The 16,210-nt window shown below is 34.5% G+C and overlaps 1 protein-coding gene across 1 annotated transcript in view; it reads left to right on the forward strand.

Moving 5' to 3' along the window:
- The first annotated feature begins 5,695 nt into the window (after positions 1–5,695).
- The window catches only part of LOC135195074 (uncharacterized), a 28,396-nt gene continuing 17,881 nt past the window's right edge, over positions 5,696–16,210 (forward strand). Inside the window, exons 1-5 of the mRNA XM_064221450.1 lie at positions 5,696–5,820; positions 9,133–9,392; positions 11,346–11,460; positions 13,528–13,633; positions 14,620–14,745. Of these exons, the coding sequence (XP_064077520.1) occupies positions 5,721–5,820; positions 9,133–9,392; positions 11,346–11,460; positions 13,528–13,633; positions 14,620–14,745 (707 nt within the window). The 5' untranslated portion in view covers positions 5,696–5,720. The remainder of the gene's footprint in view (positions 5,821–9,132; positions 9,393–11,345; positions 11,461–13,527; positions 13,634–14,619; positions 14,746–16,210) is intronic.

The raw sequence follows: 16,210 nt of genomic DNA on the forward strand, positions 1-16,210 counted from the left end.
GGTCCAGTATGGATGTTGGAAGCTGTTAACTTTTTAAAGTATTTGGGGAATAAAATATCGTATATTGGAGGATGCTATAACTAGAGAAGAAATGAGTTACTAAAATGAACAAAAAAAAAAAATAATGAAAGCGAAGTATCTATGGGAATCAATGTGGCATTTTGTAAACGTATAAGAAAAGATTGGGTGTTGATTATGGAATATAAACAAATATACATGCATACGATATATAATATATATATATATATATATATATATATATATATATATATATATATATATATATATATACACGTGTGTGTGTGTGTGTTCTTGGAATTATAATAACTCAGAATTTCCTGTAAAGCGATTGCAATGGAAAAAAAATTGACTGATTTTAATTTTTTTTTTTTTTTTATTTTATTGTTATTTAGCGCGATAACAAGGCACGTTTAAAATGCAGAGACCAGGAAGCAACATGGAAATCTTGCCTACGTTAAATGCAAATTTTTTCATATTTCCCTTGAGGTTTCATAACACCGTTTAATGATTCGCCCGCAAATCGGGAACAAGTACGAGCTATGAAAGTATCTTGCAAAGGCTGCCTGCTTCCAGCGCTTTTTTGTCATTATTTTCGTACTTTTTATTTGCCGAAGGCCTTCTATTGGTTAGAGATAATGGCATCATTGCAAAACGTCCAAAGGCACGTTGGTGTTATTCACTTCTGCCAATTACAACTGAGAGAGAGAGATAGAGATTAACTACTTTGTTCTTAGAAAGAATATAAAAGTCATGGTACTTTTAATTAAACGACTCAGTTTCAATGTTTTACTTCCATCTGCGATCTCTTTGGAGCAATATAGCTTTTCTCTCTCTCTCTCTCTCTCTCTCTCTCTCTCTCTCTCTCTCTCTCTCTCTCACACACACACACACAAAGAGAGATCTGTTTATCGTACCAGTCCACATGAAATCACAAAATGCTCCCTGCTGGCAACAGGTCATTAGGAAACCGGATTCAAAAATAGTCCCATATTGTTTTTTTAATGACTTGTTAAGGTGATGCAACTCTAGATATCACTGAAAACCAGTTATTAAACCTAGCTTAAACTGCTAGCCGTTAAGTTTCTGCTTATTTCTCTTGCAAAACTCAATTTGAACTCTAAATCACAAGTTGTTGAATTATTTTCGTTCGGTGCAAGTACGAGTGCTTAACCTCACTTCGACTTTCTCTCCTCTTTGCTGTTTATTGCGTCGTTGCTCGGAATTATCATAACCTAACGAATACTGCGTACAACTGTTGTCTTGTGCATCAAGAACAAACAGATTCATGAATTCGCTGCAATACTACGCTTTGCTGTGTGTGTGTGTGACCTTCAGATGTTTCCTACAGTCGACAACCTTTCCTACGTCGGTCTAATTCTTCGCCTCTGCTCTATCCTTTTGCTATTTTATACTTCTAGCGATTTTTAAAAAATCTCTTAAGCCTATTCAATTAATGTAAAAGTTAAATCGACATCTACGTGTACAGGAGACTCTCATTCAGCGTCGCTGTCGACTTCATCTGTTTTATAGTTGCGTGACTAGTCTCATGCCACTTACCATCTCCTTGGAATGTCCAACTATACTTGTTCCTGACTGTGTTTATAATGGTCTAAGTATATTTTGTCAACATCCCACCCGCCCTTGCCTTTGACCTGCAACGCCAGAGGTTTCACAGTTAGACTTTCACCCCCTCCCTGTCTGGTTTTTGTCACCTGTTGGGTCATGTGCGGTCATCGGTGCTCCCAACTCGAGTAGACCTAACGTTGAACGCTGATGATATTATTATTATTATTATTATTATTATTATTATTATTATTATTATTATTATTATTAAGCAGAATGACAGTTTGGATGCCGTCGGGTTTATATTGCCGTTTCTGATCCTGACGGTCATTCTGCGTAATGACGTTTGTTTGAAAGAGAGTCTTCTTCCGAGATATTATTTTTATTATTATCATTATTGGGGCTTCATTACCACAGAGTTTTGAGAAATATTGTATTTCTTTCACGTTTATTATTATTATTATTATTATTATTATTATTATTATTATTATTATTATTATTATTATTATTATTATTATTATTATTAATTGTTTTTTTTTTGTCTATCACAGTCCTCCAATTCGACTGGGTGCTATTTCTAGTGTGGGGTTCCGGGTTGCATCCTGCCTCCTTAGGAGTCCATCACTTTTCTAACTATATGCGCTGTTTCTAGGAGCACACACTTCTGTATGAGGCCTGGAGATACTTCAGCCTCTAGTTTTTCCAGATTCCTTTTCAGGGGTCTTGTGTTATTATTATTATTATTATTATTATTATTATTATTATTATTATTATTATTATTATTATTATTATTATTATTATTATTATTATTATTATTATTTTAGCGGTTTTAGAAGAGAAGGGGAATTTTCATGATTAACACAGAAGACAACTATAAAATCCACAGCCAGCAAGGAAGGTGGAGGTCACCTTCCAATGACCCCCAGCTCCAGAGTCACGATCTTGGCTTTCTGAGGGACCTACCCCATCAACAAATACACCCTAGAGCCAATGAGACGGTCCCAGAGCCAGAGCTTTGGGCACCACAGCTAGGCCTACTACTCTGTCCAGTCGCAGGGCATCTGGCAAGCAAATGCATAGCGAAGTTCAAGGCCAAACAAACTACATTCCCAAAATGCCCCAACGGCGTTGGCTGTCACCGGTCGTGGAATCTAAGATGCCCTTAAAGGCTCAGAAGAATCGTTGCTATGAGAGGACAACCCTAACGTCCTCGGATGGCTGCTACGAAAGTGCCAACCCACAACCGTCACAACACCTTTGCAATAACACGAGGATCAACATCTAACCCCTGGAAACCACACAAGAACCCAAATAAAAGAAAATAGACTTCACAACACGCACACACACACACACACAAACAAAAACTTAAACAAACACACACACACACCTGACCACAAAAGCCCTGGTGCATCCTTTATTTCTACCTCACTCCCAGACTCGACAACCGTCTAGTTTATGTAAACATTTCAATTTGCTACAGCCTTATATATCATCTAAGGTATTTAGATATTCAAGGAGTGTGGTATATTTTACTGCTGAGTCGCAGAACATTGTACTACATTGAAAAGGGTAGCAGAGTTTCACTTACTTTGTGTTATTTGTATTCCTACTTAAAAAGAAAACCTAAAATTATTATTTAGGGGAGAATTATTTGGAAATGCTGCTGGGTGAACGTTATTGATCTCGAGTAGTAGACAGTTGAGGGCTGATTTTCATATTGTTTTGATTTTAATGTAGTGTATTGAATTGACCTTTCTCCTGATTGTGGGCTACAGCTGCTCTTGAATGGGGACAGTTGTTCATTGTTAAGTGGTTTTCCGTGATTTCTCTTCAAGTTCCCAGTCAGATAGGATTTTTTTAGCTAATTAATTTTATTAAGGAAAAGTTCACGTGGGAGTTGCCATATAGGCCTACGCACACTTTTTAAAAAAAAAAAATGTTATTTATTTTTTTTAACGTTTCAAGATCAAATTGTTTATAGGTATGGGAAAGACAAATTGGTGATGAAAGATCTGTGCTGGATTACGTCTGTGAAAACTGGATGCATACCGGATGTAGGAGGCATTCAACCCAACACCTGATCATTTCTCGACTCGGTTAAAAAAAGAAGAAGAAAAGAAAATTGAAAGGTATTTCAACTGGGTGTCATTGTTTCTGAATATGTTCACGAATTAAAACGCAAAAGCTTTGATAAGGGAAATAAGCGCTTCATGTAGAATGAATTGGACGGGATTAAAGATTCTATTTGAAAATTGTGAGTCAAAGGGGAGTTAAAAAGGTTCAAGGAAGATACTTAGGCCTATAGGGAAGAGACATAGATGACGTGTTGCCGTTGGTGAGATAATGAGATACATTTAAATGAAGAAAATAAGTAAACAAAAATTAAACTTTGTGATAAACAAATAAGTAATGGTGATGGCTAATAATGTCTGAAAGTGAGCGTTTCATTGAGGAAAATGAAATTGATCTGGGCGTTCAAGACTTACGTATGTAAGTATATTTTTGGTATGGTGATATTCGCAAAAACTGGTAAAAGATTTTGAAATTGAGCACTAGAATGAACAAGTTTACAAGGAGAAATGTACATGTAATAAAGCTTTTATATATAGAGAGTGAAAATACTTCAAGTGGGAACCGCTGAATGATGTAAGAAAAGTTGAAAGAGTAAAAAAAAATAAATAAGGGATGATGTATTGAAAAATAGACCGATGTCTATTGTTAGAAAGGATTTGAAATGTTGGATGCCCTAGAAGGACAGTAAGTTTGGTTGGCTGTATCCAAGGATTAGGAACACGTGAGTCTCATACCTTAGAAGGTAGAAGGTAGAAATAAGTAGTGCAGTTTATGATGGGTGGGTCGATGACCTGTGAAGGTGTAAAGGAACAGCTGATTTTTGCGGTCGTAGTTTGCACAAAAAGTTTATTTTTCCATTCGTCAGTTATCCGACGATCATGACGATAACGATGATAGGAGTGGTTTGATTTTATCCTTTTCTTAGTTGAAGAACTTAGTAGGCTACCTATTGTTTACATGAATGTGAATGACCTATACGCCGTGCTGAACGACAAAAACTTGGTGGTCCGGAAAACCTCATCTGCCGACGGCCGGAATGTTTAAGGTATTCATTCATTTATTTAAAAAAAAAATAGTCTCGGGCAATAGCAATGCAATGCAGTTGCAATGCTGCAGAAAATGGAAACCGGTTGCTCTTGCGAATAGGCTGGTCGGATCTCTCTCTCTCTCTCTGCCTTTTTTGGTTGTTTTCATAGAAGTTTTACATAATATGCCTATGGATGCTGCTTTTTTATTCGCATTCCTTAGAGACTAAAAATAAGAACAATGACCATATTTTACACAAGAAAAACTTCTTTCCCGCCACAAATACCCAATAACGGGAACCTGTAGTACCCCAGCAATCAATTTAGATTCTTATTCGCGTTATTCAAGTTCATTTATGCTACGTGAACGACCTGGATGATTAGTGTTCACTCATGCTACCCCAGTTGGTTGGAATGGGTATTTTTTTTTCTTTTTTCCATCCTCTTACGCATTGAGGGCATCGCTCCTAAGTTCTACGTCGCACTTTAACGTCGTCTGCCTATTGCGGTCGTCGACCGAGTTCGTTTCAATTATGTCAAGAGGAACTGAAAACTGTCTCTTTCTACCCAAGACATTATTAGTGTTCGAATGTAGTAATCGGCTTTAGCTTATTTCAGTAACATACAGCTATAAATGGGACTGTTTACGCTATTATGTTAAATAAATCAAATATAACATATTATAATTATAAGTTTTTGCTAAATATTTCAATGGTACACTCAAAAGTTTTAAATACTCCAAAATAGTTCACCAACAAATTACAATCGAACAGTTACTTCCTATCCACGAAGTTTTGTACGTTCTTTCGATCAAAGTCAGCTGGTAGACTTGCTGAACGTGACTTTGTGATCAAATGAGACACCAAATATTTCTTCGTTGTTTTATTTCTCCAAAAAAAGAAATAATTTTCTCTTTTAATTGCATTGTTGTTATTATTCTTTAAATTTGCCACATAAAACAGGCTTTTACAGACCCTGAGCGAAGTGTAATTTTCGAAGAAGTGATGCCGACTATGGCTACGCGGCGAACAGCTGATTATGGCAGTCTTCCTACTGAACCACTGCAAGTTTAATGGCTGTAATTTATCGTTTCCGAATTTATTAGAGCTCATCCAACACATTGAGGAGATACATATAGGTACGGTGTTTATGTTGTTCAAGTTAGATGATATGGAAGTGTGCAATAAGGCGTAAAAACGGTGACAATATGACGGCCCCTCCCTTCCCTTACCCACCCTCTTCAGCACCACCCCCTTAGGTTTGTTTACATTTGTGACTTTGGTGTGGGTTACGCCCCTTCAACTACGCAGAGTCGTGCCGATTTCGTCATTGTGACCGTCCGTGTTTTGCATGTTACAATGGGACTAGGAAATGTTTTCGCGAAATGAATGTTATAAGTAAAACTTTTGGCATATTGTGAAAGTACCTTGAAGTATTAAGCTTAGGTCCTTGCTATAGGTAATGTTGCCCGAGTTTAGTTCAGTTTTGGCTAAAGTTTCATGACAAGTGCAATCATATGCGTAGTTTTTATTACTGGGGGAATGATTTCAGATGTAGATACATAATTACATATTCAGAGAGGAATATTTAAGTGCATAGTAGCCTAGGACTGAAACACCAAGGTGAAATGTCCAGACTAAACCTAACCTGTGGCATGACAATATACAAAGACTCCATCATTTCTGTTGTTATTGTCTTGAATTTATCATGCTTTACTTGAAATTAATTCTCTAGTTTATATATATATTATATATATATATATATATATATATATATATATATATATATATATATATATATATACACACACATAGATGAATAACTTGATCCCGAAATATATAAAACGTAATGCTATGTATAAATAAAATTTATGCCATGGAGGAAAATGAAAAGACTAGAATTGCTTTTCATTTTCCTCCGTCACATCACCTTTATTTATATATATATGTATAGATATATATATGGTATTTCTAAGTAACAACTGAGCACGGACTGCAAGGAACGGTCCTGCGAATACGAAAGCCTTTAGTGATTGTGGGGTCAAATGTATTTCATTGTGTTTAGTAGTAATCCCTGAGAGGTTAATTCCAATTGAATGACAAAAAATAAAAAAATTCTTAATAAATAACGATAACACTACAGAAAAAGTCAATTTCCAAGGAAATACCTAACACGGAGCAATTACTAAGATCTACCACTTATACCTATATGTGTATATATAGACACATTGGCTGCTGACAGTTGCATGTCATTACTTCCATAGTGAGTGCTAATTTCAGCTAATTTCATCTATGTGAGTGAGGCTTAAGTATTTGATGGTACACTTGAATTTTACTCCTCGGTGTAGAAGACTATTTGGTAGGCTAGGCTAACTCATCATAAAATACTCCAGTTGCAGGTTATGATATTTTGGTGATATATGTGTTCTTTTTGTATAGTTAGGTTAGTTGAAGAATTAGGATATCTTAGTATATTTTAGGTCTAATAAGACTAATGTGTTAAAAGTTTACAAGAGTATGCCATTGTTAATGGTAGATTAAACAAGCTTTGTATCAGTGAAAGCTCCTGGTCTATTAGCAGACTACTGTGTACGTTTGTTATGTTGGGTATGGTACAACAGTTTTATGTGCTTAGTGTAAAGTACCTGTAAAACTGGTGATTGTTCATATGCGGAACAAATTTCAGGAATGAGATATGTAGAACCAACTGGATAGGAATATTTTAATTGGAAATTAATTAGACATTTCAGTGCTACGTTCTTTTAATCATTAATGAGACCCAAATATGATTGGTCTCTTTTCCAGACTCAATTCGACTGACAGGCTCAAAAACTTGTTTGATAAGAGCAACTTGCCATCATGTTTCTGTGGTTGTTTTTGTGGCAGTTTTACACTGTAACTATTCCATAATCTGTCTTTATTAGTCTCTAGTTAAATCAGGATAGCATCACATTGTGGAAAAAAATGATAGGTTGTTGGGACTTGCCATCAGTTATCAAAACTATAGTTTAGTATTAATAAGGATACTATGATTGTTCCTAAAAGTTTGCCAGTAGCCTCATGCCTGGCACTGTAAATGTTTCAAAAATTGCCGTAGACATGGTACATGCTTTACTAGGTGACAACCAGATTTAGCTCTGTTGAAGAGTTTTGCTTTTTATTTTTAAAGTAACTTATGTCAGTGTCTAAAATTGGTGTTGTCAACAGAATGAAAGGTGCGTAATTATTGAGAGCAATTAAAGTAACTAAATTTCATGGTTAACTTAAACGTTGATATATTATCAGCTTACAGATGATTCAATGTTTTCATGTTGACAGACCTTAGCTTATAGATTAAAGGATCATTTTGTGCAAGAATATCAAACCCAATGCAGTTCATGTATTTTCTAAGTTTGCAATCATGTATTTTATAATTTTGCAATACAGTGACTCATGAAATTCATATGCTGAAATCTTGAGAACTCTTTAAGTTTTAATCTTTAGTCACAGGTATTTATATTGATTTACTATGCAGTTATAAGCATCAGCATTTGTTTATTGAAAAAACTTCGGAATGCTGTTCTTCAGGTGTGAAATTCTGGGTTCACTGTTTTTCAGTTCATCCAGAAAAGAATTGGCAAATTACAAAGTCAGTTTCTTAAGCAATCTTTTCTACACAAATGCAAACCTCTCTTTATGCATTAATATGACCTGTAAACATGGAAGACACCCAACATTGGCTTGTATGGTGGGTTAATTGTGTTCCATCTCTTTACTCATTCCAAGGAGTTTTATTTCTCTGCCTCAGCCAACATCATCATCTTGTGTGAAGGACTCGGATGTTAAGGATTGTCTAGCTTTTTCATTTTGGAGACAGGCATTCTTCATTACATTCTTGTCTAGTGACCATGTGTGCTATGAGCTTTGGTTTACTGTACCATTGTTCATATTCTCTTTCTTCCATCTTACTTTCCACCCTCTCCTGCAAGAAGTGCATGAGTTACAGTCTCAAACCTTTTCCACTGTGAAGGATCTCGGTGGAAAAGGTTTGGGAACAAGAAGAGGAAGACTAGAAAGCATTAGCCGTTTAGCATTTACAGTATTAATTGGTCAGTTATGATAAATCATTAAAACTGTTACTACTTTACAAGAACTTTCCTTCTTCTCCAGTTAACTGCAGGAAACCTTCCACTACTTTGAATAGGAAAGAATGACAGTTGTGATGAAGAAAAATTTGTGAAGCAGTAACATTTATCTTTTAAACAAATTTTGAAAGTAGAGATTTTTAAATATTATACAAGATATAGACCCAAGTCATTCAAATACATTAGATTATCTTTGATTTCTATATAAATGTGCTTGTTTGTTGTCATATTTATTTGTACACTTTGTTGCATTGAAAGTGGATTGATAGTGCTGTTAATTTATTTCTCCATTGTCATGTTTAGTAACACTGATTATTTTTTCATCAGACCCTGCTACTGAGGCCGTTCAAGAAAGCCAGCAACCATCATGCCTTCCTTTAAGTTCTGTATTGAGGTTTTTCAGTCCAAGTGTTCCTCGTTCTACTCCACGGAAGCACCTTCTTAGCAACAGAACATCAGTGGGTCCACCTGCTAAAATTGCGAAACTGTCAAACCATAAAACTGTTTCTCCTCCTCCCATTACAACCACTACAAGTAATGGAGGAGGATCACTCCACCTGTCATCGTTACTGGTTTCTTCTGCTAAGGTTAGAAAATTTACTTGATTTTCAACTTATGGTACTAGAATTTTGTTTTGATAATTTGTTGCTTATTAATGCTTTTTGATATAGCAGATTGATATTTTTTGCATTGAAACAGTTATGTCACTATAAGTGTTTTTAATTCATTTTAGGTACAAACATAAGTCTGTTTTCTTTCACACACATGCATTGAAGTAATAGGCGCCCTTTTATTTTACTGAACTGTACCTTTTATATCACTTTAACTAAATCAGTCTGAAAACCTATTGCCAAAGAAAAAAAATATTTGGCAAGTATATTGTCTAAAGTTGAGGCTTTAATGGTACTTGGAAAAACACTTTGATATGATGGAAAATTATTTGTCATGTTGCTCAGCCTACAGTACAATAGTACTGCTGCTGGAACACTGTGGTCCACTAAACAAGGGGAACTTAAAAATGCAGGTCCTTTACTAAAGATGACTAAAAGGAGTTTCAGGCAGACCCTTTAACACCTCACAAGTATGCTGAGGCGTAATGAAAAGGCACTACTTCAAATCCTTACAAATACAAAAGTAAAAGCAGTGGGGAGTTAATGAAGTTAAAAAAATAAATAGGGACTGAAAGCAGTAATGATAATAATCATAAGATCATAAACCTAAAGCTAGAGTATGAAGATAAATGTAAAATAAATCTAGAGATGCCGATAGCGTTACTGTGAAATAGGAAAGAAAAATAACTGTGCAGTATTGAAAATGACTTATTACTTATTGCGAATCATACTTTAAAATTATTACTGAAGGAATTCGTGGTCTGTAGTAATGAAAACCAGTGCAGAATGGAAAGACTAAGCAAACAGTTCCCAGAATGGAAATTACATGTGGAAATGAGTAAACAAGACTCTTACAGTGCTAAGTGGCAAGTGATGGCACCAGCATGGAAAGTCAAAATCACTAAAAAGAATTACTATAAGTTCATATTTCTACAATACAAACAGCCTTGATAATGAAGAATAGGTATAAAGTAAATATAAGAGTTTGAATGACAGCGATTGGAACATTACACTAAATGCATAATGCATTGAACAAAAGCATACCTTCTTTAATGTGTTACAAATAAACTAAAGGATTGCTTGAGAATTCACATTAGCCTGTGAATGTCCTGATGTCTGAATACATAAAATTTTATGAAAACTCCCTTTCAATAGAGGGCGCTGGGTGCTCTCAAGTTTGCACTCGGTTATCAGTATTTTAGTTATATTACTTTACGTATATATTTACATGTTGCTTTATTTTTTACTTGATGTATAGGAAAAAAAGTGAATTTAAATTTTATAATAGACAGAACCCATATTAGTTTCACATATCCTATGTTTTACTGACTCTGGCATAGTTGGTTTTATTCAGGTGCTGGATACATGAGATGCAGATGTATTCATTATTGTGTGAGAAGAGTTTAACGAAAGTATTATATACGTAATGCTAAACTCTCAGATTTTTTTAGGAATTTATCTCCATTAACCAAAAAGCTAACTTGACTTGCCATTCATCAATTAGACATCTCACTGAAGTTACCCATTATTACCTAGAGATATGATTGAAGTTAATCTTAATTAAAAGAAGTCTTAACTTTTTTTCATGAAAGGTATTAAAGGGTGTCAGTATTATATATGTAAAATAAACCAATACAGTACAGTTATCTTGTGTGAGACCTCAACTTTTCAGATGATTTGGGAGTCAGACCCTTTGAAAAGTGGCAGAATTTAAAAATGATGAGCAACATTGGAACTTTTGAGATATCCCTAAATGGGAAGTATGGTAATTCTATATAATTTATGGCCTAAATATGTAGAAAATGTATTTCTTCTTGAAAGATTACCAGCTAAAGAATCTGTTAAGTTGAAGGGTATTACCATTATACTGTTTCTTTATACTGGAGGATGTTACATTTACAAGATATTAAGTAATCTAATGTATTCTAGAATATGATGGGTAGCTCAAGTGTTGGAGGTTCAAGTGTTGGAGGCTCCAGCGTTGGGACTCCATCCTCCACACGAGAGAGCACTCCCGTCAGCGCAGTCAGTAATAGTCCTCCAGGTTAGTATGTCTTGGAGATCTGTATAGGAGTCTTATGTTGCAAGACTAGTGTAATAAGTTGCAGTGCTATTTGAGGCTTTTAAAGTATTTATCAGATATAATGTACATGAGGTAAGGTGAGGGGCTTAGAGATGAGATAGGGACTTCAAGATAAAATATTCTTTATAATCTAAAGTAGTGCTTTTTTCTTGTACTTTTAATCGGTTATTCTTTTTATGGCATCAACAATGTTATCACCTTGTTACAACCCTTTAGAAACTGGTGTGTGTGTGTGTGTGTGTATATATATATATACTAGTTTTGTCATCCTACATTATGTCTTCATACAAACTGCCTACCAACCATTCATAATTTCGTCATACATTGTTTATTGTCTTGTTAAACCAACTTGAAAATTCAAACTGCCTTTATTTGTGCCATTAATAAATAATGCCGCCTCTTTGGAATACCCTACTGCATATTTTGCTTCTCTTATTGTTTTTCACTTTAATCATGATCACAGATTGCTTCAAGTACTCTTGGGTGGCTTTCTTTATTCAGCTCACAGTAGATGGCACTTTGCATCTTCCCTTTGGCCTCCAGGTACATTATATGTGGTCTTCCTTTTTACTTTACATCCTTTGTCTTTGGTTGCTTCCTAATTAGCCATTCAATATTTTAAGTTGACCTTGTTCTAATTATCACCTCGTTTAAGAACAAATTCATTAGGGAATCCCTATATGAGTTTCTAAATGAGACTTGTTTTGTCTAACTATTCTGTAGTATAAATATATTGTATGAATGAAATTTCTTATTTTATGTTTAGTGATATATGTTTTTTTTTCATGTAACCATGTCTTGATTAGAAGATAATTATTAAGTTTCTATTCCTTTGACCAAGATAAGCCTTTGTCCTTTTATATCATCTGAAACATGGTATCTTTTCATGAGGATATTTGACAAAAGAGGTAGTGAGTGTACTTAAAACAAGTTTGTTTACCTAGAGGAATGTCAGGCATTAAGAGGAATGAAGTTTTTACATTTGGTTTTATATTAGCCCCACCTTTTCACTCCATTTCTAGCAAATGTAGATAGAAAGACCATGTTCTCCCTAGAGGAATCCCAAGCTCTCTCTCTCTCTCTCTCTCTCTCTCTCTCTCTCTCTCTCTCTCTCTCTCTCTCTCTCTCTCTCTCTCTCTCTCTCTCTGGAGCACTTGTCAGAACCTACTTAGAGTACGTATACTGTTCAGCTGGGTGCCATCTCAGAAAATGAACGTAAAAAGATTAGAAGCAGTTTAGGAGCAAGTAGCTGATCTAGTATTACAATCATTTAGACATAATGGATATCAGAGGAGGCTAGAGCACCTAGATTGAGCTCTAAAGGAGAGCATCAATTAAGAGGTCAGCTGACTGAAGCATTTAAGTTACTCACAGATAGAAATACTGTAGGTTTCTGGTATCTATTTACTTAAAATATGGACTTAAACTATAGATCCAGCAAATAGAAACTAGAACTAAAAGGTTCAACATTAGAAAGTGGGAATTTCATCTCATATAATAGTGTTTCATTTCAAAATATACTAATGGCTGGAGTTTTTGACACTCTGGCACCTCTGACTAACTGTCCAATTCAAGATATCCTTCCTCATATCAGACTTTGAGCCCATGACCTTTTCATGGCCAATCATTTTGTGATACCATCTTTGCAATACTTGCCATGATGATATGTTGCTATTCATGGACCACTGATCTTTGGTAAAGATAAGGTGCAACTAGGTCTTTGTACATATAATTAACTAAGCATTTTTTCATGACAGAGTTTTGAAATTATTTTCATGCTTAAAGATATTGGGCCAGTATTTTTTAAACTTGCAGTTTAACTTTGGAAAAATAAACTTATGAGTAACTTTTTACATGGAAAATTGTCAACCTTACTTTTTTTTTATTTTGTATTTTGTAAGATTCCAATTTGTTCTTCCCGACATTGTTTTTGCGTCCAGTCCCTTTTCATTGAGTTGTTAAGAGTAAAAGATTGTATATGCACTAACTTTCCCCTTCATATTTTAGATGATATTTATCATGTTGCAGTGAGTGATTGTGAAGAAATGCTGTTAAGTGAAAATGAAGATAGCAATGATTCGTGGACCACACAAGATGAAATTCCTGCAGAGCTTATTATAAAACTGGCAAGCAAGTAAGTATTTGTATTGATAAATACTTCTATTAAAAAGAGAGATTGAATAGCCCATAGTCACTGATGATGGTTTCAAGTATTATATAAAATTGAGGTCTTATGCTATTACAGTGAAACAATTGAATCACAGTTAGCGATGAGTTATTGTTTAAGCACTCCATGAAATATTCATTGTGGAAAGTGAAAATTTTAATCACAAAACACTTTTTGAGAAATGATGCACTGATATAGTATGTTTTAGGACAGGTCTCGGTTGATTTATTTATACAGAAGTTGCGCCATTGCTGTAGAGGATTACTAGTACAACAATTCTACTGTCCCGTTTACCTGATCATCAAATTACCTTTGTTTTTCAATATTTGATATGGTGAAATAGTCCATAAAATTACTTTCAATAGGTTTAGTATATTGTAATTTCAAGTGTATGTTACAGAGCTACCCAACTTTTTCACACTTCACTTTTCCACCGATTTTTGTGGAACATATTTTTCATGTTTCTACAGGAACTTTAATCAATTTTCACCAATTTCCGAATTTTTCAATGGGTCGTATCTCTAAAATTATCATTTATTCGTTTTTTTTTCCTTAAATTAGCCAGTGAATTGTAAAAGTAGGCAGATTTAAGTATTTCAGTTTAAGTGGTACATGGTATTTGGCAGATATAAGCATGTTTAGAGAGGTTTTGCATTTCCACGGTGGGTTCTGGAACCTATCCCCGTGAAAAAGTGGAGAAGCACTGTACCTAGATTCTTGGATTATACCATCATGGGGTTTAAGGATTAAATGGTTGTTACACTAGTGTAAACTTGGTGGGGCTTTATTGTTACTTTGGTGAACATTCTATTTCAGATATGTGTAAAGTGTAATTGATAGGTTGAGATGTTACTTTTGTGGAAGACCGACCTTAAACAATACTACTTTGTATTCATTATTGGTTCATCTCTTCTTTATTATTGAAATGCAAAATTTGTGTATGGTTATTGCAGAGGACACACTGGTGGAAATGGTGAAGAAAAGCCTTATGTTTGTCCTGTTGTTGGGTGTCGAAAGCGATACAAGAATGTAAATGGCATAAAGTATCATGCAAAAAATTCTCATAAAAAAGACAGCAAGTAAGTAAATAAATGTTTTGTGTGATTTGTGGACTTTTGTAGCACTGTCATTAGAAATTTGCTTTTTAGGGACTATCCAATACATTAATGCAATAAAAAATGCTGTTGATCGTGCTTCAAAGGTAGGATGAACACAATTTTTTTACAAGTGTATAGAAGCATACATGCAACAGTGAACAATATATATATATACAGGCGGTCCCCGGGTTACGACGGGGGTTCCGTTCTTAAGACGCGTCGTAACCCGAAAATCGTCGTAAGCTGGAACGACTTTCTTGAAAACATGTCCACAGGGAAAATTTCACTACTAATTTGCAATTTTTCTCTAAAATTATCACTAATTTACTTTTTTCATGTGCAACACTGTGTATTCACAAATTACTGTATATTTTCATTAAAATACAATGAGAGAGAGAGGGAGAGAGAGAGAGAGAGAGAGAGGGACGAGAGAGAGAGAGAGAGAGAGAGATGAGAGAAATAACTCCTTAGGTTTCAATAGATTGAAATGAACGTCTGTAGGCAACTTTTTCCCCCTCCCATAAATACATATATTTCTCCAGAGAAGAGAGAAAGAGAGGACTGTGCAATTATGTTTGTCTGTCTATCAATTCTTTTGCTGAGAGCGAGAGAGATAAAAGGAAGAAATAGAAACACCAAATGTATGACAAGTATCTTGTGGAGAGAGAGAGAGAGAGAGAGAGTTGTCCTTACAGTATTTAAAAGAGAGAAATGGAATGATTATTGTATTTAAAATACTCAGATATGAATTTTTTACTTCTAGTATTATTATTGGAAAATATTAATGATAAACTTATTACATACACGCCCATGAAAATGATCTCATCTCAGTAAGAGAGAGAGCTTGAGTGTCACTCGAGTTGAGGTGGGGAAATTGATACAGAAAAAGACAAAGGGAAGAATTTTCTTTTGAAATTAGTTATCGTATTATTACTACTTCTATTATTATTATTATTATTATTATTATTTGAAAATATAATAAACACGTGCATCTACCATAAAAATTCTCTCATCTCAGTAAGAAAGAGAAATTATCCTTACAAGTGAAATGGAAAGATCATTTTCATCTCTTTAAAATACGACCATTATGAATTTTGTAATTAAAGTTTTATTATTATTATTATTATTATTATTATTATTAAATAACTGAAATTATCAATAAACATTTTACATACTAGTACCATAAAAATTCTTACATCTCGGTAAAAGAGAGAGAGAGAGAGAGAGGAGAAGAGAGATGAGAGAGAGAGAGAGACGAGAGAGAGAGAGAGAGAGAGAGAGAGAGAGAGTTAACCTTAATTAAAAGTGACATGGATAGATTAGTACGTAATGTATTTCTTTAAAATACTATCACATATGAATTTTGTAATTACAGTTATTATTATTATTATTATTATTATTATTATTTTTTTTTTTTTTGCTCTTTCACAGTCCTCCAATTCGACTG

This window comes from Macrobrachium nipponense, chromosome 20, assembly GCF_015104395.2.
Source record: "Macrobrachium nipponense isolate FS-2020 chromosome 20, ASM1510439v2, whole genome shotgun sequence".
NCBI classification, from domain to species: domain Eukaryota; kingdom Metazoa; phylum Arthropoda; class Malacostraca; order Decapoda; family Palaemonidae; genus Macrobrachium; species Macrobrachium nipponense.